Source organism: Aquarana catesbeiana, linkage group LG08 (assembly GCF_042186555.1).
Source record: "Aquarana catesbeiana isolate 2022-GZ linkage group LG08, ASM4218655v1, whole genome shotgun sequence".
Classification (NCBI taxonomy): domain Eukaryota; kingdom Metazoa; phylum Chordata; class Amphibia; order Anura; family Ranidae; genus Aquarana; species Aquarana catesbeiana.
This window is the reverse complement of record NC_133331.1, coordinates 47,149,656-47,174,242: the sequence shown is the minus strand read 5'-3', so window position 1 is coordinate 47,174,242 and position 24,587 is coordinate 47,149,656. Positions and strand designations below refer to the sequence as shown.

Genomic DNA, 24,587 nt, shown 5'->3' with positions numbered 1-24,587 from the left:
AGTTTACCAGGTGTTCCAGCTGTGTTTACTACAGCTTTAAAGTGTTTGTTATTTTGAAAGAAAAAAAAATTGACTTTACAAACATGTTGTACTTACCTGCTCAGTGCAATGGTAAAAATTATTGCTCAGTGCAATGGTATTGCACAGAGCAGCCCCGATCCTCTTAAGTTCCCCGTCTGCGCTCCTGGCTTCTCCTCTTCTTGCTGTGACACCATAAGAAACTGCTTCCTATTGTGGCACGATCCCGAGCTGCTCTATCTGTGTCTATACAAATAGACAGTGAGGCTCAGTCCCGCCCTCTGCTCCCTCATAACAGGATTTGACTGACAGCAGCGGGAGCCAATAGCTCCCGCTACTCCTAGCAAAGCCTATGAGAGCCAGGAGAAGAGGAGAGAGTCACTGCAGATGGCCACAGCACTGGATCGAGATTGGACTCAAGTAAGTATACTGGGGGTGAGGGGGCGATACACATACTGAAACATTGTTTACCTTTAAGTGGTTCTAAAGGCAGAAGGTTTTTTTTATCTTCATGCATTCTATGCATGAAGATAAAAAATCTATAGTGTGCAGCAGCCCTCTTCAGCCCCATCTCAATCCATGAGAGCCTCGGCTGTCCGGGACACTACCTTCTGATTGACTGAGACAGCAGCGGGAGCCATGGGCTCCCGCTGCTGTCAATCAAAAGTCAGTGCTGTCAATCAAAGTCAGTGAGCCAATGAGGAGAGAAAATTGGCGGAGCCGAGCCACAGCTCCGTGGTTGAATGGACACATGGAGCAGCGGCTCAGCTCAGGTGCCCCCACGGTAAGCTGCTTACTGTGGGGGCACTCAGCAGGAGAGAGGGGCCAGGAGCACAGAGGAGGGACCCAAGAAGAGGAGGATCTGGGCTGCTCTGTACAGAGCAGGTAAGTATAACTTGTTTGTTACTTTTAAACAGAAATTAGAAGGGATTAGAAGGCTTTTCAGTTTTTATTGCTGTCTGTGTCTCCATTAGGGGGATTCCCCCTCTCTATTTGTGAAAGTAAAAGAAAATGCATATTTACATTTTGGGTTGTTCCCAGAAAACTAAAACAGTGTAAATCTTCCAATAGGGACAGTAATTCTGGTGACCTGGGGGGGACCCAAGTGATTCCCTTAATTTGCAGGGACCTGTTTGGTTATGGGACAGGAAGTGAAGGGAAATCTCCACAATAGGACACAGATGGCAACAACAAAAAAAATTGACAGGGGTTATAATCCTCCCTTGCTCTATCCAAAATGAAAAAAAAAAGTTTTGCCCATAGTTCTATTTTAAGGTAATAAATGTTTAGGCTTTACAACCACTTTAAAGAGTACCTGTTACCAGCACATTTCATATCCCCTGACGAGTGCGTACCAGCGCTCCTCCTTTTTAAAATTCTACACTTCCTCCCATTACGCATGTAGTTCCAAGGAGGCCTCTCCGCCAAAAATGCTGGCTCTTCCATCCCCCTTCGTCTGCCTTTTGCAGGACACTACAAATGTGTGCCCCCTAGTGCTGCTCCAGGCTTCTTAAACTATGTGCATGCACAGTGTGCTCTCTCTCTGTCTTTATCTGCAACTGCTGAGCTCGGCTCAGCTTGTATTATTATTATTACTTTTTTTTTTTTTTTAAAGATATTTTTATTGAATTTTGTATCAACATACAAAAGAAAAACTTTGGTTATTCATAGCATTGTAATATTGCAGAAATACACTTGAGTGGTCAATAAACAGTTTTCATGTACATGATTCTTGTGGTTATTAAGTGTAAAGATACAAAGAACGATCAATATGCACTGCTCTAGCTACGGAGTCACCAAGAGGGTGTGCATGGTTTAGGTGCACTGCATCTTTAGGAACATTATACAGCAGGTTATTTATCTGGTGAAAGGGTTAAAGGGCTGGCCAGCCATCTACCCCATATTTCATGAAAGGTTTTGGTTCTTTTCCTAACCTCAAATGTGAGTTTATATAGAGGTATCGAGTCATTAATCAGTTTTAACCAAAGGGATTTTAGAGGCACCTGCGATCCTTTCCAGGACAGTAGTATGGCTTTCTTTGCATAGAAATGGAGGATACGAAGAAGTCTCTTTGCATGAGTTGAAATGTGGAGATCCCCAAAAATGCCTAGGAGGCAGTTTCTGGGGTGGAGAAAGTTTGGGGGGCCTATTGCCGATGAAATGAAAGACCCTATCTCTATCTAAAAGTTCTGAACTATTGGACAGGTCCAGAAACAATGTAGAAAGTCTGCCGCTTGGCCACATCCTCTAAAACAGTCCGTTGTGAGAGCCAAACCCATTTTATGTTACCTAGCAGGGGTTAGGTGGGATAGATGAAAAATTTTAATCTTAATGATACGGTCTTTGGATGATATTACTGAGGTCTTGTATGTATCACTGAATTCTGACCAGTCATCCTCTGTAGGTGTAGAGTGCATAGTGGCCCATTTTTTCTGGGCCACTCAAAATCTAGGGTTGCAGTCAGTCATAAGGGCAGCATAGTTTGTGGAGATAAGTTTAGTGGGGTCAGGGTGTCGCAGTATTTTCTCTAACTGAGGTATAACGATGGGATTTTCTAAAGAGCCAAACTGGGTATGAATGGCATGTCAGAGTTGGTAGTAGAAGAACATATATGAGCGTGGCAGGTCAAAATCAGCCCGCATCTGTTGGAAGGATTTAAATCCCTGTGTATCATACAGATGGCACAAGTATTTACTATTACTATTTAGTATTACTATTATTAATATTAACGAGCAGAAATGCATTTAAAGTATATATAAACCCCTCACTAAAATCTCATATAATCTTCAACATGTTAATGTTATATTAAAAGGTAATTTTCAAAATGTTTAATGTTTAGGTTTCATTCATGTAATTCTGGTGATCCTGCCTGTTCAGCTTCTGTCCCTGTCAACCAGTTGTGCTCTTGGTTTGTCCCACAGGCTTCTGATGGAGACTACAAGTGGCTGTTTCAGCACCCATTACACAGGCATGGACCATTGCTGTCACCATCAGGAAACATATAAAATCTGAATTAGGGGATTGGCGCTGTTCACTAGTATGAGATAAAGAGATCCACTATAAACAAACTGCTACTCCAAGGAAAACATTTTACCCCAATTATAAATAAATGAAAAATGTAGCACAGTGTAAATGCTGTTAGAAAAATAAAAATAAGTGCTAGGAATGGTCACCAAAATGTGCAGACTACCCAAAGTAAAAAAGAATATAATACATAAAAAAATGGAACTCCAAACAATGAGTGATCGGTCAAGTGTGTGTAGAAAGTGGTTGTCAAAGTCCACTGAGAATGAATGATGTTTATGCAATAAAAAGTGCGATAAAAAATATAAGTGAGTTATACCTAAAAGTGGGGAAACACACTGTTGCCCACTATAAATAAGTGTGTATACTAGTGTAGCCAAATATTAAAAAATTATATTGTTTGAAAAAAATGTGTTGAAAAAAATGAAAAAACACAAAACAAAAATAAAGAACAAAATAAACATGGGAAAAAAACAAAGTCCAGGTACCACAAAATTGTAATCAAAAAGCAACACAAAAACAACAGGTGCCGTGAATATTAGTTCTGTCGTTCAGTAAAACAGTTCTAGTGCAACAGGCTAGTGCATCTTCAGAGGTTACAGGTAAGTCCGTCCCAATAGTTGTATACTGTCCAGGGTGGAGTCCCCTCTAGTGCCCCCACTCACCAGAGTGCCCAACCCCTGCAGGGGTAATGAGCATGTAGATCCAAATCTGATGATCCAATCGGTCGGTGTCCCCCTCACCACCTTTTATCACTTGTGTCACCAGATCGTTCTCAGAGGACATCCATCCGGAACAGTTATCATGTGCAGGGAAAAGAGAAGAGCCTCATAGTGTAATTCCGAAAGTAAATTTATTAAACTTAAGCTCACAACAGGAATAGATAAATAAAATCCGAAGATTAAAACAAATGGCACTCTGCCGGCTGACTCCACGTGAGAAGCCGCAGACAGAGCAGTGTAAGCGGCGTGCGTTCCACAGCCGTCTGCCGATGCCGGAAGTGCAGGACAACAACGAAAGGATAAAAAGACGTATGCGTACCAAGAGACCACGCCTTACGCGTTTCGTCATCAAGACGTCATCTGAGGCGCACTTCCGGCATCGGCAGACGGCTGTGGAACGCACGCCGCTTACACTGCTCTGTCTGCGGCTTCTCACGTGGAGTCAGCCGGCAGAGTGCCATTTGTTTTAATCTTCGGATTTTATTTATCTATTCCTGTTGTGAGCTTAAGTTTAATAAATTTACTTTCGGAATTACACTATGAGGCTCTTCTCTTTTCCCTGCACATGATAACTGTTCCGGATGGATGTCCTCTGAGAACGATCTGGTGACACAAGTGATAAAAGGTGGTGAGGGGGACACCGACCGATTGGATCATCAGATTTGGATCTACATGCTCATTACCCCTGCAGGGGTTGGGCACTCTGGTGAGTGGGGGCACTAGAGGGGACTCCACCCTGGACAGTATACAACTATTGGGACGGACTTACCTGTAACCTCTGAAGATGCACTAGCCTGTTGCACTAGAACTGTTTTACTGAACGACAGAACTAATATTCACGGCACCTGTTGTTTTTGTGTTGCTTTTTGATTACAATTTTGTGGTACCTGGACTTTGTTTTTTTCCCATGTTTATTTTGTTCTTTATTTTTGTTTTGTGTTTTTTCATTTTTTTCAACACATTTTTTTCAAACAATATAATTTTTTAATATTTGGCTACACTAGTATACACACTTATTTATAGTGGGCAACAGTGTGTTTCCCCACTTTTAGGTATAACTCACTTATATTTTTTATCGCACTTTTTATTGCATAAACATCATTCATTCTCAGTGGACTTTGACAACCACTTTCTACACACACTTGACCGATCACTCATTGTTTGGAGTTCCATTTTTTTATGTATTATATTCTTTTTTACTTTGGGTAGTCTGCACATTTTGGTGACCATTCCTAGCACTTATTTTTATTTTTCTAACAGCATTTACACTGTGCTACATTTTTCATTTATTTATAATTGGGGTAAAATGTTTTCCTTGGAGTAGCAGTTTGTTTATAGTGGATCTCTTTATCTCATACTAGTGAACAGCGCCAATCCCCTAATTCAGATTTTATAACTACTGGATCGCACCTTTGGGGCTTTCTTTATCTGGGGGGCTGCAGTTCAGTCACAAGCCCGTCCTAAGCGCAGAACACCACCATATACCATCAGGAAACCCAAGAGGAAATCAAGGGGAAAACCATAACTTTTCATGTTTATAATACACAGAGCAAACTAAAAGTCATTTAAAGCAGAGTTCCAGCCTCCGGTTATAGTCACTGCTCGTTTTTTCACAATTAGCCATCTTCAAAACTGTCCCCTTTTCAGAAGTTGTGCAGCACTGATTACTTACTTTGTTGTTCTTCTGCACAGCGTGGCCATCCTGACTGTGGGCATGTGAAGCCCGCTGGGTCTACCCAGCATGCACCTCCTGATCTCATGCATGTGCGGTGTGACGGAAGCATGCCCCACTGCATGTACATTACTACGTACGTGCAATACTACATTCCCTATTTAAAAATGGCGCCAATCTCCACCTAGCATCATGCCATTTACAGTTACAAAATAACGAAATGCTAGCGGAAATGACGTACTTCACGAAGTTAGGATAGAAGTACACCTTCAAAACACTAGAAAAGCTACAAAACAAATAGAAAAAAAAAACTATATCCAAAAAGGAGGGGGGTGGTCTATTGTTCAAGACCTAGTTGTATCTTTGCCTGGAACTCCACTTTAAGGCCCGTACACATCGTGCATCATATTTTTTCTGATTTCGTTATGGATTACTTTTACGTTATTGATTCCCCCAACTCAAAGCAACTTCAACCTAATACTGGTTCAAACCTTGGGATGGATAGATGTGCATAAGCAGAGCTCCACCTCAATAACCCACATCAATAACCTTACGCTGGTCTATTGTTTCATTAACAAATTAAAAAAGTGTTTTTTTTAATATTAAAAAAGAAAAAAGTGAATAGAAGGAAAGGTAAAGCCATTTTTGTGAAAGTGGCAGAAAAAACAAATTTAGAAGGGGAGTTGGGGTTATATTGTTAATACCATCTTCTGTAAAAAAAAAAAAAAATAGCTAAAACCAAATATAATAAAGCATTTCTTTCTAATTCACTGGGCAGTTTGGAGATGAGATAAATGTCCTTAACCCTCTGCAAATCTCTTTGGAACACATTCCATCGCTCCACATAGCTTCTGGACTGAAAAGATTTTTTTCTTACACATATGTACAACAGTTTCAGTTATTACTTTTCCTTCCTTCTTTATTTATATATTTTCTTTATTTTTATATTTTTCTTTTATTTTTATCCTATTTTATTATATTCTAAATTACTCCGTTAGAATGGGCAAGAAATCTAGAATTGTTAAAATGTTAAACTGTAAAATGGTTCAACTGTTCATCCATGCTTAACAATAACCATTACGTTAAGAGTTCAAATTATTATTATCAGATGAACCGCACATTTTGTATTTACCATTTATCCATTATAAATGTTGTTTGACACATTCTGTATTCTAAAACATTCTGTATGATAACTTTTTGCTTGTACAAATTATCCAGAATATAATAAAAGTTATGTAAAAAAGATATATATATATATTTAAAACCAAATTTCACTACATTGGCTGTGAGCCATCACATGACACTGCCAGTTTTCCCCCACAATAGGGTTTGAGAGGTCACAATCACCATCATACTGCCAGTCCAGAATATCGGACAAATGATCGTCCGTTTTTTTTTTTTTTTGCATGCTAGTCTCATATTGAAAACCAATAGGTTACTAAACTTACGAAAATTCTCGTACGACAGAATACAACTTCGGAAGTGAAGCAGTGGCGGCTGGTGAAGTTTTAGGATGGGGGGGGCCAGACCCCGCCCTTCCTTTTTGACCCCTCCCACTTGGTGAAAATGGGCGTGGTTTCAGCAAAATAGTGGGCGTGGCTCTAAGGTGGTGTGGTTAGCGTCTGAGATGAACGAGGGATGGAGGGAGAGGGAGAGGGAGAGAGGGACAGCAGGCCTAGATCCTACACAACAAAAGAAATGTGTATTCTACAAAGTTTAACAATCAGCAGATAAAGATACTCCAAACACCTGGTGTTAGCGCTTCAATCATCCCAGCACCATGGTTGTTATGGTGTCAGGATGATTGAAGCTAAGCATTACTATTATTACATTGTAATATAAAATGAAATCGTTCAACTCACCATAATGCAGAATCAGTGGGAGCCCCGAGTGTGTCACTAGCCACGTCGCCTACAACCAGATGCCATCAGGTGTCCCCAGCAGTCCCTTCTTACATGCAGCCTCTGTCACATAAAATGCAGCCTCTGTCTCCCCCCCAAATCCAAATGCAGCCTCTGCCCCCCCCCCCTCCAAATACAGCCTCTGTCCCCTTACATTAGAGTTGCCATCAGTGTCCCCCCACAGCATGTGTCCCCATCAGAGCCCCCCACAGCAGGTGTCCCCCACAGCAGGGTGTCTCCATCAGAGTCCCCCCACAGCATGTGTCCCCATCAGAGCCCCCCACAGCAGGTGTCCCCCACAGCAGGGTGTCTCCATCAGAGCCCCCCCCACAGCATGTGTCCCCATCAGAGCCCCCCACAGCAGGGTGTCTCCATCAGAGCCCCCCACAGCATGTGTCCCCATCAGAGCCCCCCACAGCAGGTGTCCCCCACAGCAGGGTGTCTCCATCAGAGCCCCCCCACAGCAGGTGTCTCCATCAGAGTCCCCCCACAGCAGGTGTCCCCATCAGAGTCCCCCCACAGCAGGTGTCTCCATCAGAGTCCCCCCACAGCAGGTGTCCCCATCAGAGTCCCCCCACAGCAGGTGTCCCCATCAGAGTCCCCATCAGAGCCCCCCACAGCAGGTGTCCCCTATCAAAGCCCCCCCGCAGCAGGTGTCCCCTATCAAAGCCCCCCCCACAGCAGGTGTCCCCCATCAGAGCCCCCCACAGCAGGTGTCCCCCATCAGAGTCCCCCACAGCAGGTGTCCCCCATCAGAGTCCCCCACAGCAGGTGTCCCCATCAGAGTCCCCCCACAGCAGGTGTCCCCCATTAGAGTCCCCCCACAGCAGGTGTCCCCCATCAGAGCCCCCTACAGCAGGTGTCCCCATCAGAGTCCCCCCAAAACAGGAGTCGCCCATCAGAGCCCCCCACAGCAGGTGTCCCCCATCAGAGCCCCCCAACAGCAGGTGTCCCCATCAGGGTCACCCCACAGCAGGTGTCCCCCATCAGAGCCCCCCAACAGCAGGTGTCCCCCATCAGAGCCCCCCAACAGCAGGTGTCCCCCATCAGAGTCCCCCATCAGAGCCCCCCACCAGAGCCCCCCACAGCAGGTGTCCCCTATCAAAGCCCCCCACAGCAGGTGTCCCCCATCAGAGTCCCCCCACAGCAGGTGTCCCCATCAGAGCCCCCCACAGCAGGTGTCCCCCATCAGAGTCCCCCATCAGAGCCCCCCACCAGAGCCCCCCACAGCAGGTGTCCCCCATCAAAGCCCCCCACAGCAGGTGTCCCCCATCAGAGTCCCCCCACAGCAGGTGTCCCCCATCAGAGTCCCCCCACAGCAGGTGTCCCCCATCAGAGCCCCCCCACAGCAGGTGTCCCCCATCAGAGCCCCCCACAGCAGGTGTCTCCATCAGAGCCCCCCACAGCAGGTGTCCCCATCAGAGCCCCCCAACAGCAGGTGTCCCCATCAGAGTCCCCCCACAGCAGGTGTCCCCACCAGAGCCCCCAACAGCAGGTGTCCCCTTTAGAGCCCCCCACAGCAGGTGTCCCCTTTAGAGCCCCCCACAGCAGGTGTCCCCCACAGCAGGGTGTCTCCATCAGAGTCCCCCCACAGCAGGTGTCCCCATCAGAGTCCCCCCACAGCAGGTGTCCCCATCAAAGTCCCCCCACAGCAGGTGTCCCCCATCAGAGTCCCCCATCAGAGCCCCCCACAGCAGGTGTCCCCTATTAAAGCCCCCCACAGCAGGTGTCCCCCATCAGAGCCCCCCACAGCAGGTGTCCCCATCAGAGCCCCCCACAGCAGGTGTCCCCCATCAGAGCCCCCCCACAGCAGGTGTCCCCCATCAGAGCCCCCCCACAGCAGGTGTCCCCCATCAGAGCCCCCCACAGCAGGTGTCCCCCATCAGAGCCCCCCCACAGCAGGTGTCCCCCATCAGAGCCCCCCACAGCAGGTGTCCCCCATCAGAGTCCTCCATCAGAGCCCCCCACAGCAGGTGTCCCCTATTAAAGCCCCCCACAGCAGGTGTCCCCCATCAGAGCCCCCCACAGCAGGTGTCCCCCATCAGAGCCCCCCCCACAGCAGGTGTCCCCATCAGAGCTCCCCACAGCAGGTGTCCCCCATCAGAGCCCCCCACAGCAGGTGTCCCCCATCAGAGCCCCTCACAGCAGTTATCCCCATCAGAGCCCCCCACAGCAGTTGTCCCCATCAGAGCCCCCCAACAGCAGGTGTCCCCCCCATTCTCCACACAGAGGTACTTACCTTGGGTCTCCTGCGGTGTCCTCCTCCTCACACTGGCACCAGCATTCTTCCTGCTTCCTCTCTCGGGCGCAATGAGAGAGAGAACCAGGAAGTGACATCTGACTCAGGGCAGATGTCAATCAAATCTGAAGTGCCAAGTAGCTTCCGCCCGGTGCCTGTAGTATGTATTACTATGGCCGGGCGGAAGCTACTTGGCGCTTCAGGAAACGCCCCAAGGCGGGCTAAACGCCCGCAAATGCAGCGCCACGTCTGCAATCTCGTGATTGCATAGACGTGGCGCTTCCTATAAGTGCACTGTGTCCGGCGTCGCACTGTATCCGGCGTCCGAACACAGTGCACTTAAGGACCTTTTTTTTTTTTTTTTAAAGGACCGGTATTAAACATTTTTTTTTTTTGACTTTTTATTTTTTTTTTTTGTGTTTTTTTTTTGCTGCCTGGAGGGGGGGGGGGGGGGGGGCGGCGCCCAGGCGCCCCCTATGGACGGGCCGCCACTGAAGTGAAGTAATGTATCGTATTGTAATGTATTCATTTATTTCCGCGCTTGCGTGGACTTGGTCACACAATTTTTTTTTATATATAAATACCATACTAATTACGTGCAAATCGATCATACAAGAAAAATTTTCATGCTTGTTCCACAGCATGACTGTGTCCCTTCGGATATTTTCACATGAACGGTCATGATTAGCTCTCGAAAGCTGTGTACTAATAGATTATTGGAGGATTGCTCCGAAAGCGGTATTTTGTGTCCAATTTTCCCATCGTGTGAACTAGGCATTAGGAACAATAAGTCACACAACACTGCCAGCTTTTTCCACATTGGCTCCGAGAACACATGGAAGCATCATGCTGCCAGTACACACTATAGACTCTGAAAGGTCACATGACACTGACAGCTCTGTCTACATTGGCTCTGGGATGGTCACATGACATTATCATGTCGCCTGGTTAAACTCTGCAGGCTCTGAACGCTCATACACGCCTCAGTGAAATTGTTTAGTAGGTATGTATCTCTAATTAATGCCTCTCTGATATTTCTGTTTACAGTTCCCATCATTCCCAGCTACTTGTACACCATGACGCATGAATCTAACAGCAGTGTCCACAATGAGGGGCCAAGTAGACTCTCCGTACCCAGCAGCTTCCAGACCATCTTCTCCTACTACGACAACAGCACCCTGTTCATCACAAATGCCACGACTGAGTCACTGCTCCAAGTCAAGGAAGCGACTCAACCACCTGCACTCCCCAGTGCTGTGCCAACATCTGACTGCCCCAAGGCTGACTCAAGCTTACTCAATGAAAATGTCAAAGTGGGTTTATTGTTTGCATCGAAAGCCACCGTCCAGCTGCTGACCAATCCCTTCATCGGGCCTCTGACCAACAGGTATGACAGGAGCCTCACGTTCAACAAACAGGACTGAGAGGCCCTCATTTATCAATGTGCCTAATGGAAAAAACGGCTGTAATGCCTTTTACCAATCTACCTCTCAAGCTCCAACTATCACAGTCTTCATTTTGATTGGTGGCTCTGTTGTTCACCACCCTTGGAGTCCAATGAGGATTACATTGGGCCAAGTACAGAGTTTGAGTTCTGTAGATAAACATCTCTAAGCACAGAAATCCTGGGAGAAATACTATATGGAATACACTATATGGCCAAAGTATTGGGAAAGGTCCTTTTCTGTTGCAGCATGACTGTGTCCCTGTGCACAAAGCCAGATTCATAAAGACATGGTGTGACCAGTTTGATGTTTGGAGCCCAAACATCAGCCTTATTGATAGGTTTGGGGTAAACCGGAATGCTGATCGTGAGCCACGTATTCTCGTCCAACATTAGTATTTGACCTCACAAATGGGCACAAGTTTCCATAGACATCCTCCAAAATTTTGTGGAAAGCCTCCCTAGAAAATTGGAGGCTGTTTTAGCCACAAAGGTGGGGGCAATTCCATATTAATGGACTTGGCGTGATGGTCAGGGGTACACAAATATTTGGCCATATAGTGTATCTGCCAGAGTGTGGTCAACTGTAGTTTACAGACATGGAAGGATTAAACTGTTCTGAGCCCATCAGTTTTCTGTTCTGCATGTCAAGGGGCCATACAGAGCAGAAAACTGATCATAAGAAATACAGGAAGATGTGCATTTATCTATATATAGCAAAATGTGTTTTCTTTGTAAGAACATTAAAAGGGAAAGCTGCTGTCAGGATGGAGATAAGGAATGGCCATGCATAAGGCAGGCTCTTGGGCCTAATCCCTGACTTCTCTACTTCTATATTAATAGGTTGGAATAAAAATATAGAGATAAACTCAACATCACATGGTAATCCCCATCCTTCACTTAGTGAAGGATTGGGCTGACAGCTCCAGAGCTTGCACCTTTATCAAGTTAGGGCAGGAAATTGCACTCACCATACTGTGTGTTGTATTGGCAGGATTGGTTACCAGATACCCATGTTTGCCGGTTTCTGCATCATGTTCCTCTCAACAATCAGTAAGTATTGCTCTGCTTGCTATCTCCTCCCAGGACATCAAATCTGATACCCCTAACAGGGCAATGCTGCAGGCATATTGCCTTCAGCTAGGTCATATCACATTGTTACTGGATATCAGCAGCAGATACATTGCAACATCTATTGTACCTTCTGTATGACTCCCAAATGGAATTAAATAGATCCATTCTGATGCTAACAGGCCATGCACTCCAGCTCTGGTTTATTGCCCAGAAAAGGTCTAAACAGAGATCAACTTATCACACCATACACCTAGAACCACTTGTATATAGCCCAGATACAACCTGAATATATAGACCCATTTATCCAACTGTACACCTAGAGCCACTGGTTTATATCCCAGATACCACCTAAATATACAGCCATTTATCCAACTGTCCATCTAGACTCTAAAGCCTCTTGTTTATAAACCAGATACATCCCAAATATACAGCCATTTCTCCAACTGTCCATCCAGAGCCACTGGTTTAGAGCCCAGATACAGCCCAAATACCTAAACATTTATCCAGTAGTACAACTGGAGTCACTGCTTTAAAGATACAACCTAAACACTGAGCAGTTTTTTACATTACATTATTATTTATACAAATAATTTCTCTTTCTACAGTGTTCGCATTTTCCGGGAGTTACGTTTTACTTTTCATAGCAAGATCCCTGCAAGGAATCGGGTCATCGTGCTCCTCTGTCGCAGGTTGGCTGTCAGTCCTGTAATGCTAATGTAAAATATCCATTATTAGAGACACACAATTCTATGCCTCCTGTTCATGAAGAATGTTCACTGCCCCCACAGAAAACAGACCTTCTTCTGCCACAGGATAGTGCTCACTGCTGCAAATTCAGAAAAGCCGGTTCAAAATCATGACTAGTGTCAGTTTTTGCTTTTGGTTACTCAAAAATTATGCATGAATCGTGACTAATCATTATATCTCCAATTGTATGCTTAATGGCTATCACCCAGTTTTCATGAATCAGATGCATTGTGTACTACTATATGGCTTAAGAGTGAGATATATATATATATATATATATATATATATATATCACAAAAGGGAGTACACCCCTCACATTTTTCTAAAAAATTTATTATATCTTTTCAAGTGACATCACTGAAAAAATGACACTTTGGTACAATCTAAAGTGTACAGCTTGTATAACAGTGTAAATTTGCTGTCCCCTCAAAATAACTCAACACAGCCATTAATGTCTAAACCGCTGGCAACAAAAGTGAGTGAAAATGTCCAAATTGGGCCCAACTAGCCATTTTTCCTCCCCGTTTTCTATCCCCAGTGTCATATGACTCATTAGGGTTACAAGGTCTCAGGTGTGAATGGGGAGCAGGTGTGTTAAATTTGGTGTTATCGCTCTCACTCTCTCATACTGGTCACTGAAAGTTCAACATGACACCTCATGGCAAAGAACTCTCTGAGGATCTGAAAAAAAGAATTGTTGCTGATGGTTTAGGCTATAAGAAGATTGCAAAGACCCTGAAACTGAGCTGCAGCATGGTGGCCAAGACCATGCAGTGGTTTAACAGGACAGGTTCCACTCAGAACAGGCCTTGCCATGGTTGACCAAAGAAGTTGAGTGCACATGCTCAGCGTCCTATCCAGAGGTTGTCTTTGGGAAATAGACGTATGCATGCTGCCAGCATTGGTCTGCGTGGCTGTCATACCAGAAGAAAGCCTCTTCTGAAGATGATGCACAAAAAAGCCCACAAACAGTTTGCTGAAGACAAGCAGACTAAGGACATGGATTACTGGAACATGTCCTGTGGTCTGATGAGACCAAGATAAACTTACTGTATTTGGTTCAGGTGGTGTTCAGGTGGTGTCAAGCGCATGTGGTGGCAACCAGGTGAGGAGTACAAAGACAAGTGTGTCTTGTCTACAGTCAACCATGGTGGTGGGAGTGTCATGGTCTGGGACTGCATGAGTGATGCCGGCACTGGGGATCTACAGTTCATTGAGGGAACCATGAATGCCAACATGTACTGTGACTTACTGAAGCAGAGCATGATCCCCTCCCTTCGGAGACTGGGCTGGAGGGCAGTATTCCAACATGATAACAACCCCAAACACACTTCCAAGACAACCACTGCCTTGCTAAAGAAGCTGAGGGTAAAGGTGGTGGACTGGCCAAGCATGTCTCCAGACCTAAACCCTATTGAGCATCTGTGGGGCATCCTCAAATGGAAGGTGGAGGAGCGCAAAGTCTCTAACATCCTTCAGCTCCGTGATGTCGTCATGGAGGAGTGGAAGAGGACTCCAGTGGCAACCTGTGAAGCTCTGGTGAACTCCATGCCCAAGAGGGTTAAGGAAGTGCTGGAAAATAATGGTGGCCACACAAAATATTGACACTTTGGGTCCAATTTGGGTATTTTCACTTAGGGGTGTACTCACTTTTGTTGCCAGCGATTTAGACATTAATGGCTGTGTGTTGAGTTATTTTCAGGGGACAGCAAATTTACACTGTTAAACAAGCTGTACACTCACTACTTTACATTGTAGCAAAGTGTCATTTCTTCAGTGTTGTGTCACATGAAAAGATATAATAAAATATTTACAAAAATGTGAGGAGTGTTTCAGGGTCTTTGCAATCTTCTTATAGCCTAGGCCATCTTTATGTAGAGCAACAATTATTTTTTTTCAGATCCTCAGAGAGTTCTTTGCCATGAGGTGCCATGTTGAACTTCCAGTAACCAGTATGAGAGAGTGAGAGCGATAACACCAAATTTAACACACCTGCTCCCCATTCACACCTGACACATGACACCGGAGAGGGAACATGGCTAATTGGGCCCAATTTGGACATTTTCACTTAGGGTTGTACTCACTTTTGTTGCCAGCGGATTAGACATTGATGGCTGTGTGTTGAGTTATTTTGAGGGGACAGCAAATTTACACTGTTATACAAGCTGTACACTCACTACTTTACATTGTAGCAAAGTGTCATTTCTTCAGTGTTGTCACATGAAAAGATATAATAAAATATTTACAAAAATGTGAGGGGTGTACTCACTTTTGTGAGATACTGTATAGTCTGTGAGTAGCATTACCAGTAAGTTTTTGTTTTTCTTGAGTCCTCCTGTAACATTGTTTTTTATTACCTGTTGATTCTGCCAAGAGATCCGTTATCCACTTCCTGTAATAGGGTGTCAACGCTGTTATTTTTTGTAATGGAATCACATGGCTGTGTTGTCACCCTGTAAGCAGAGGAGCCATAGATAGACATGACATTTTGAAATGACTTTACGTAAGTAACAAATGAATATACAACAGCCAATACTTTTTAGGAAGTTAAAAGTTTTTTTTTTTCCAAAAAAGGTTTACATCCAATGAATGAAGTGTTGTAGTAGTTTCTCTCAAACCCCTGTAAGGGTCCATTCACAGCCGCTGTAGTATTCCAATACAGCGGCTGGTGGGCAGTGTGATCTGATTGAAAAACTGCAGTGCTGTTCAGTTTTTTTTTTTGTTTTGCATGACCTTTATTAAAATGTTACCGTGACATTTTATGGAGTTCTGGTGGCCACCACGTGGCAGTGGATTGCCATGCACTGCGCTGAAAAAAATAAGTATGGTCGGCATATGTGCACCGCACAAATGTAATTGAGCCTTTAAAGTGGGCTGTCAGTGCCCACACAGCCGCTGCAGCAGTCTGGAGATTTGATATTTCTGCTGAAAGAAAATGATTACCCTTAATTATTAAAATTAAAAGTATTACCCTAGTAGTACCCTCCCCCCTTTTTTGTTTCCTTGATAATTTTAGGTCTGCTCCTCCTTTCTGCAGCACTTCTGAGATGGATCAGAGCGATTCTGATTGATCAACGCTGACATTGATCATTGCTCTGATCCTTCTCAGAAGCCCAGCAAAAATAAAGGGGAAAAGAGCAGGGATTTCAATTCCCTGGACCACTGCACTGGCTGCATGGGCACTGCCAGCTTATCACTAACGGAGGTAAGTACAGCGCGGACCGGTGGGGGTGGGGAGGGTGTGCGGTGCTAGTTATATATGTATATTTCTTGATTTTGCACACTTTAAAGCTGGGTATAGACGAATTGAATTGTATCCAGGACAACAGGGACCAGCTGGATTTGAACCTACATGTGGCCCTCCCTATTAGACAGAAGTCGACTTCTGTCAAATGGACACTCTGCAAAACTTTTGTCAATCAGCGGCTGCAGTCAATCAGCTGCAGCCGTTGATTAGTGTTTTCTTACAGCGCAGGGTCCCGCCAGGGCCGGGACAAGGAGTGGGCAGGAGGGGGGGCTGCCCTGGGCGCAGTTATTGCAAGGATGGGGATGCCCTGACCCTAGCGCTAAGGGGACTTGGGGGGGGGGGGCAAATTTGCCATCTTTGCCCTGAGCGCTGGATGACCCTGTCCCGGCACTGGGTCCCGCTGTCAGAATATAATATCCCGGTAGGGGGGATTTTGTGTGAATGGAGAAAAACACTCATCTATAGCCAGCTTTATATCCAGATCTGATTATGCAGAACAAGAAAATCATCAGTAGCAGGATCCTACTGTGCACCCAGGACTTCCATTCTCTTTCTAGGGATGGGTATGCTGGCCAGCATCTACACTGATGACGAGGAAAGAGGGAACGCCATGGGCATCGCGTTGGGAGGACTAGCGATGGGCGTATTATGTGAGTCTAATTAAATCAATGTATCAGTCCTCTCCAGACATAAAATGTTTTTTACTTTTTTTCTGTCAGTAAATTTTGTAACTAAGTAATTTTTAGCCTTCACGGATGTGCGCTGATGAGGCAGCACTAATAGGCTGAACTGGTGGGCACTGATGAGGTGGCACTTATGGACACTGATGAGGAGGCACTAATATGCCGCACTTATGGGCACTAATAGGCGGCACTGGTGGGCACTGATAGGCAGCACGGATAGGCGGTACAGATGGGCACTGATGGGTGGCACTGATGGGTGACACTGATGGGCATTGATCGACAGCAGTGATGGGCATTGATGGGCAGCACTGATAGGTGGCACTGATTGCCAGCACTGACTGGCATTGCTAATGGGCACTGATTGGTGGCACTTGTGGGCACTAATAGCTGGCGTTGGTGGGCAATGGTGGGCACTGATTGGTGACACTGATGATCAGTGCCCTGATCCCGGCTCTTGATTGGATAGATTGATAACAGCGCAGCCATTGGCTCCCGCTGCTGTCAATCAAATCCAATGACGCGGGTGTCGGAGGCAGGGCCGGGTCCGGCATTCGTAGGGGGTTATCTGAATGGTCAAACATTCCCATAGACACACTCCCAAACCTTGTGGACAGCCTTCTCAGAAGAGTTTAAGATGTTATAGCTGCAAAGGATGGGCCAACGAAATGTTAAACCCTTCAGACTAAGACTGGGATGCCATTAAAGTTCATGTGTGTGTAAAGGCTGGCGTCCCAATACTTTTGACAATAAAGTGTATGTGTTACGTGGGTGGCAAGAAGTTAAGCATATCTAAACCCCAAAAACAAAAATGTCATATATTGCAGCTTTCCAGTCATTAGATGTGGTGGCTGCATTTGTTTTCTGTTTAACCCTTGCGAAGCACTCCCATTAAAGGCAAATGGGTCCAACCCGCAACTGTATGCCAAATGTTTGGCATGCAGCATAGTATTTCAATGTAAAATCCCCCTTGTGATACAAAACAAAAAAGTATTGCCTCCTGAACACCTGTAAAGTAGCTCTAAAGCCCCTCTGAAAAGTAATCTACCATGGATCACTTTTCAGAGGTGTTAGGAACCACCACATGTGTGAATGAGGCTATAGTCGAATTTGTGACTCTCACATAGCTGATTCTCCTTATTCCCACTTGCTGCAGATTGGATATGAATTCTTATGTCTGTCTAGGACTCTTGTGATTTCCTCTCAGCACCTGAGACTCAATTTCATTATTGGTAACGTATTGCAGCATGAAGATGGAATTTAGATCAGATCTGGGCATGTTGTCTGTTACTGTATTGGCTCCAATATCAGAGTTTATTTAGCTGAGAAGACGAATCCTTCCAAAGAGGTTCTTCCTGGATGTTTATTCTCCTGACTAACGACAGATTTACTAAAGGCGTCTCCAGGGAGTTTTCACCCAATCCAGCCATTTATAGTCAGATCAGGGATTATTCATTTGTCGGCAGGCCCTACCCAACTGTGGTCAGGATTGAGACTCCAAGGGGGCAACCAATTAGATTGGAATGTTTTTGATTGATGGGTATTTTCCCCTTTAGGAGGCCATCACTGATGAATACATTATCCGCTAAGCGCTCCACTTCCCTTCCTCATAGGCACATATGTTCATCCAATCCTGATCTATTGGTAAAATGATTTTTAGTGACCAAATTATGAATGTCTGCATCTACATTAGGTAAATAAGGTCTATGAACCCCTGACCATCACACTTAGACAAGGTTGTTGGACATACCATCAATATGGGGTTGGTCCCTCTTTGTGGCTATAACAGCCCCAACTCTTCTGAGAAGGTTTTCTACAAAGTTTTGGAGTGTGTCTTGGGGAATTTGTGCCCATTTTTGAGGTCAGGTACTGGTGTTGGGTGAGAAGGTCTTTGTGCAGGATACTCAAATTCCTCTACACCAAACTGGTCAAACCCTGTCTTTATGGAGCCCTCTTTGTGTACAGAGGCACAGTCATGGTGGAACAGAAAAGGGACTTCCCAAACTGCGCCATGAGGTTGAATGCCCACACCTGTCTAAAATGTCTGTATGTTGTAGTAGTAACAGTTCCCTTCACTGGAAACACCTGAACTCAGTCATGTAGATGGGGGGGGGGTCCAAATGCTTTTAGGCTTATAGTGTTGCTTAACACAGAGGAAGAACCAATAGCATATCGGAGGTTTATGTTGGATCTGACACCTCTATATGGTGGTGCACCCTTTCAGTCTAATTAAAGAGCATTTCCAGGTAATCATTGAGTCCAATCAGTGAACAGTTTATTCCTTCAGGCAAACAATGCGGTTGTGCTAAAGTCGATGAGTTCCTTAATTAAACCTCCATGAAATTCACTGTAGCCAGAGATCCCCTCACCGGTGTTCTAAGGGGGGAGTTAGCTTTCTGTATCTGTCCTCTGACTTCCTCTCTCTTTCTGCTCCATTTGTCGACGAGATTCAAACTTCTAAAGCAGAAATGTGATTGATGGCTGTGAAAAACATATCTGTATACTTTGATACATAAAACCTTTCATGTGTCGGTAACTGCACCATGGTGCGGTGGCAGAAAACACTCAGGATCCCAGTGCAGAGATACAGAAATATATTGTAACTTAAGTTCGGCAATACAGAACAGGCCCGGCTGGAAGGCAACCCAACTGGGAGCACTCACATGGATGATTCAGTAGAAGTAGGCCTCAGGTGTGCCGACACCGTCTGTCTTGAGGAGCTGGTCTGTACCCAAGTGGGGAGGCTTCCAGATAGGATGGTGTGTCCCTGCACTTTTCCTACTCCTCCTGCACCTCTTCCTGAAGTTATTATTTTTCCCTGCCAGACCGGTAACCTGTTCTACTCTAGCCACACGCAAAATGAGCACCAAGCCCGGGAGCCAGGGTCTTAAATAGACTCCGAGTGACCCAAGATGGCCGCCAGAGTCACATGGGGAGCCAGGATCCAATTGGATAGCTGCCCCTTGTGACCAGGGAACCATAGAGGAACTAAGTTCCTCTTGACTTCCTCTCCCTTTGCAAAGCCGCTGCATTTGAGCTCCACCTGCAGTGGGGAAAGCAGACTGCACCTGCCTATTCATATATAAGATGGCACGGAGCATAAAGGGGAGAATGTCTGGGAGTTCTCACAAGCTGGGGTCCCCAAATCATGGATATAAGGCATTGGGGTGGTATACTATAGCAACCAACTCTGGTGTCTATCACACCTGAAGAGCTGATGTCAGCAGTGGGTGGAAGTATAGGGTGAGCTGCAATATCTAGGGAAACTAAAAAAGCTCTTGTTAAACTATATGTTGAATGATAACATGGAATTACTCAATGGCAAAAGTAAACAGATATTGTCTTCTCTAAAACTGGAAAAAAGGGAGGAGTGCACTTTAAATAGGGTGTTTTCTTTAATACAAACCCTTCTGTCATATAGGGCTCAGATTCTTGTTTTAATTTCTATATATTGGGACTAGCGTGGAGTGTTGAGGAGCTGAAATGGTAGCAGAGAGGTTATATAATAAATACATATTTCCAGATGAGAGGTTGCATTGTCTGCGGGAACTCTTCATAAATCAAGAATTGGAGAATGTACATGGGATTGTTACAGATGACTAGATTGCAGGAGAAATTGAACATTCGGCCAATTATTGCAGAACATAAATAGAGATGCCAGATGGTAATCCCACAAAAAATGGACACTGGGGAAGGGTTACTTCCATTATGGGTGAAATAACACAGGTAGGAGTCATCACATTCAAAGGACAATATCCACAAATCCAACAGAATTCAGCTGTCAATAAAACTGTTGCCATAGCAGCATACAATACCTATATGAGTGTAAGAGGACAATTTGGGATTTTTCATCTGGTAGCCTATTATGCTCCAGGGTTAAAAGCAGCAGTTGAGCAGTCTTTTGGCCCACAGACATACATTCTAAGATTACAGTATCCATGTCTAGATGCCCCTTCTGCAAGTTAAAGATACATCATTGGTCAGATTGTTTTGTTAATGTCCAACCAGCATCTGCGGTTGGTGGGTGGTGTAACATCTCCTGTGATCTCAGCCAAACTACCATGCCTAGAGGCTAGCAGACCCAGTCACCTTTGATAGGCATAGGATCTTTGTGGCCTGTAAGTCCAGCTTTAGAACCAACCTTGTAAGGGACTCGTCATTTAATGATGTAGGTAGATTCTGTCCTCCTACTCTGCACTGATGACAGTTTTACTCGGCAGTGGGACCGCCATTTGGAAGCATCTTGTACGAGTTTGTGGGGAAGACGGCTCCGTTCCTGGTGCTGGCAGTTCTTGTTCTCTTTGATGGTGGTAAGTCAAATTCTAGTTGTATGATAGAACAAATGTTCTTAACCTTTTTACCCTGAAGGAACCATTGAAATCATTCTCAGGTCACTGTTAAAATAAAATCACCGAAGATCAGCGGGAATAATGTTCCTTACATTGATGGTCAGTGGGAAGAATGCCCCCCTTATATTGATGGTCAGTGGGAAGAATGCCCCCCTTAATTGGTGATCAGTGGGAAGAATGCCTCTTACATTGATGGTCAATAGTAAGAATGCCCCCCCTTAAAGTGGTGGTCATTGGGAAGAATACTCCTTACAGTGGTGGTCAGTGGGAAGAATGCGCCCTTATTTTGTTGGTTAGTGGCAACAATCTCCCCCCCCCCCCGCAGTGGTCATCAGCATGCCATCCTTAAAGCTCAGAAGATCATAGGTGTCATGCCATTGGCTCTGCCAAGTGGCATTGGACCCAGAACTATGCAGGCACCTTTAGAAGAGAGGTCAATTAGCCACAGCTCAAGGAACCACAAGCAGCCTCTGAAGGAACCCTAGGTTTCCACTGTACACTGGTTGAGAAAAGCTGTTTTAGAAGGTAATACATATTCTATGTAATGAGCCAAATATTCCTCCCTGCAGCCCTCCAGCTCTTCATCCTGCAACCCTCCAGAGCTCAGCCAGAGGTGAGTTTGCCAACGTAATCACCACAGTGGGGCCATATGTAAACATAAGAATTCATTTTTGATTTTGGTCTTCCTTCAGAGCCAGACTGGGACCTCGCTGTTCGAGCTCCTAAGGGACCCCTACATCCTGATTGCAGCAGGTAGGCCTTTGTTGTGGTGGGGGTCACACCGGATGTCATGTTTGTGAACTGTAGATGGCATCACTTCCACCCCTCCCAGATCAGGTGTAGACAACTTTTTCCCCCACGTCAGTCTGTGTAGCTTTCAGATCTATGCTAAACGATTTCAGTTGAAAATCCTAGCAGTAGGAGGTGGAGGGGGGATTTTGGGAGATTCCCACAGTGTCACTTTTCTTTTTCTCAATAGCAGTCTTTGGTGTTCCATATAGAAGAACGTTTTATGTAATGACTGGCACCTCCCTCACCTCCATTTACAGTGACTCCTAGACCTTCTGTGACACTCTTCTAATATAGACACTCCAGTTAGAGACAGATGATGTCTGGTCTCTTTATTAGTAACCTTGCTTCACCCACCCAGTCAAGGATTCTTACTTCTAATGGCGGGAAAGTCATTGTCATTCTACAATCTCAATTATGTTTTATTAATGAAATAAACATCAGGCACTGTGGGTTCTCTAGTAATGTACCTGGAAGGTGGAGAGATAGAAAAAGCCACCAACCAGCCCTAACTAAAAAGTTTTGGTGGGCTAACTCTTTAAGTATTATCTGAGATATTGACAATTTTCCTCTGTATTTGCTTAAGACTTTGTGGTGGCTACAGTCAATTATGGGGTATAATAATATCAGATAAGGCCATGGGACAAAAGGTGTGGAGGTGACTTTTAATATCCGTGATATTTTAATAAGAAATGCTTTATGTTTCTGCGTTGGCATGACAACGTTATGGAAGAGATTGCTTAGATATGACATGAAGGAAATTGTGAAGACATTTTTCATTAAGATTAGAACACAAAACTATGTCATTACAGGGTCGGTCAATAGGGAGCGCAGTCAATCAAGGAGGCCAAATACTGGAGAATTTACAGCGAATGTTCTTTAAACTCTTTACCACATTGGTGGTACTCATGGGAACAGGGTCACTGAGAAGTACTTAGAAAAGGCTCCAACAAATCATCTGTAGCAGATGAGAACACAGATAGTCACACTCATATTGCACAAGGCTAAGGGGGAGATTTACTAAAACTGGGGCAGCTCTGCATAGTAACCAATCAGCTTCTAGGTTTTATTGGCAAAGCTTAATTGAACAAGCTGAAGTTAGAAGCTGATTAGTTCTTGGTTAGTTCTTGATTGGTTATTATGCACAGCTGACCAAGATTCTGTGTGCTCCAGTTTTAGTAAATACCCCCCTTAAGCTCTTGTTCACACCAGTGCGGTTTTGAAATTGCACTACTTCAGTGCAACTTCATGAGCTTGCTGACATCTGTGCGACTTCATTTACGGATGTCAATGCAAGTTGCACATGAAATCGCACAGCAATAGTGCAGGAAACTTTTTGAGTCGCTGCGATTTGAACAGTATCCATAGTGACTGTCACCTAATTGGCTGGACTGATTGGGGTCAGATTTGGTACTGAGAGGGCAACGGATGGTGGTCATAGGTGACAAAAGCTAGATCAGGGCTCCGGAAAGTACACAAGGCTCACAGAGGACTCAAAGACAGTTCTGGCACAACAGATGGAATTGGGCAATTTTTGGGGTGATTTCTAATTTCCATTCATTTATTTTTCAGGCTCCATCTGTTTTGCTAATATGGCAATCGCTATGCTGGAACCAGCACTGCCCATCTGGATGATGGAGACAATGTGCTCCCGGAAATGGCAGTTAGGTGAGATCTTTTCCCTGTCCTGTTACATCTCCTAATAATAAGATCCATCAGTAATTGGCGAGGATTCCTCTAGAGGTCCTCCTATTCTGACGGTGATTAAAAGTTCTCCTAATTAAAAACCCTCTTACATAATGGGCAATCTATCATCAACTTCTTGGTCTGATGGTGATTGGCAGATTGGGTGGGCACTGGGCCCAGTCAGATTTCATGTGCCCACATATATTGTCAGCATCCAATTATGTGCTTTGAAGAGAGCTCTTCATGGTGTGGCTAAATTTCTAGTCAAATTAACCACTGTCACGCTAAATCACGATTGGCCACAAGATGCAGGCAGAGGCCACGGTTTTGCTCCAGCTATAGGGATAGCGTTCATTATTCAAATATATTTTATGTAAAGGTTTCTTGCAGCATTTAAGGCCTTTCAGAAAAACATTTCCTAGAAATTCTATATGACATACAGATGAACAGAGCATACTGACAGCTCCATATATATCACACATACAGAGTTTGTTAGATCACGCATGGAGAGTACATTGTGCAGATGGAAGCTGACAGAGGAATATTGTCAGAGCTGAGCGCACACACCGCTTGCTGTTCCGAGGAGGATGCGAGATGGAGAAAATACGTGAAAGAAATCAACCGAAGTGCCTCCAACCTTCCTGTATCCCCAATCAGTGAGAACAGGGCCTCCATCCTCCATCTACCCCTAATGCCCAGGGCCTTTGACCTCCCTCTATCCCCAATTGAAAGAACATGGTCTCCAATCTCCACCTAACTCACCATTCACAGGTCCAGGGCCTTTGACCTCCCTCTATCCCTAGTTGAGAGAGCGGGGTCTCCAACCTCCATCTACACCCTCCGTGATAGCAGAACCTTCAACCTCCCTCCCTTATGGTGCGGGGTTGTTTTTCAGGGGTTGGGCTTGGCCCCTTAGTTCCAGTAAAGGGAACTCTTAAGACGTCAGCATACCAAGACATTTTGGACAATTTCATACTCTCAACTTTGTGGGAACA

General features: G+C 44.9%; 1 protein-coding gene across 1 annotated transcript in view; it reads left to right on the top strand.

The window, feature by feature from the left end:
• SLC18A2 (solute carrier family 18 member A2) overlaps nt 1-24,587 on the top strand; it is a 58,598-nt gene that overhangs the window by 18,510 nt on the left and 15,501 nt on the right. The window contains exons 3-10 of the mRNA XM_073595792.1: nt 10,624-10,963; nt 12,015-12,073; nt 12,700-12,783; nt 16,646-16,738; nt 20,989-21,078; nt 21,687-21,730; nt 21,810-21,870; nt 23,479-23,574. Of these exons, the coding sequence (XP_073451893.1) occupies nt 10,624-10,963; nt 12,015-12,073; nt 12,700-12,783; nt 16,646-16,738; nt 20,989-21,078; nt 21,687-21,730; nt 21,810-21,870; nt 23,479-23,574 (867 nt within the window). The remainder of the gene's footprint in view (nt 1-10,623; nt 10,964-12,014; nt 12,074-12,699; nt 12,784-16,645; nt 16,739-20,988; nt 21,079-21,686; nt 21,731-21,809; nt 21,871-23,478; nt 23,575-24,587) is intronic.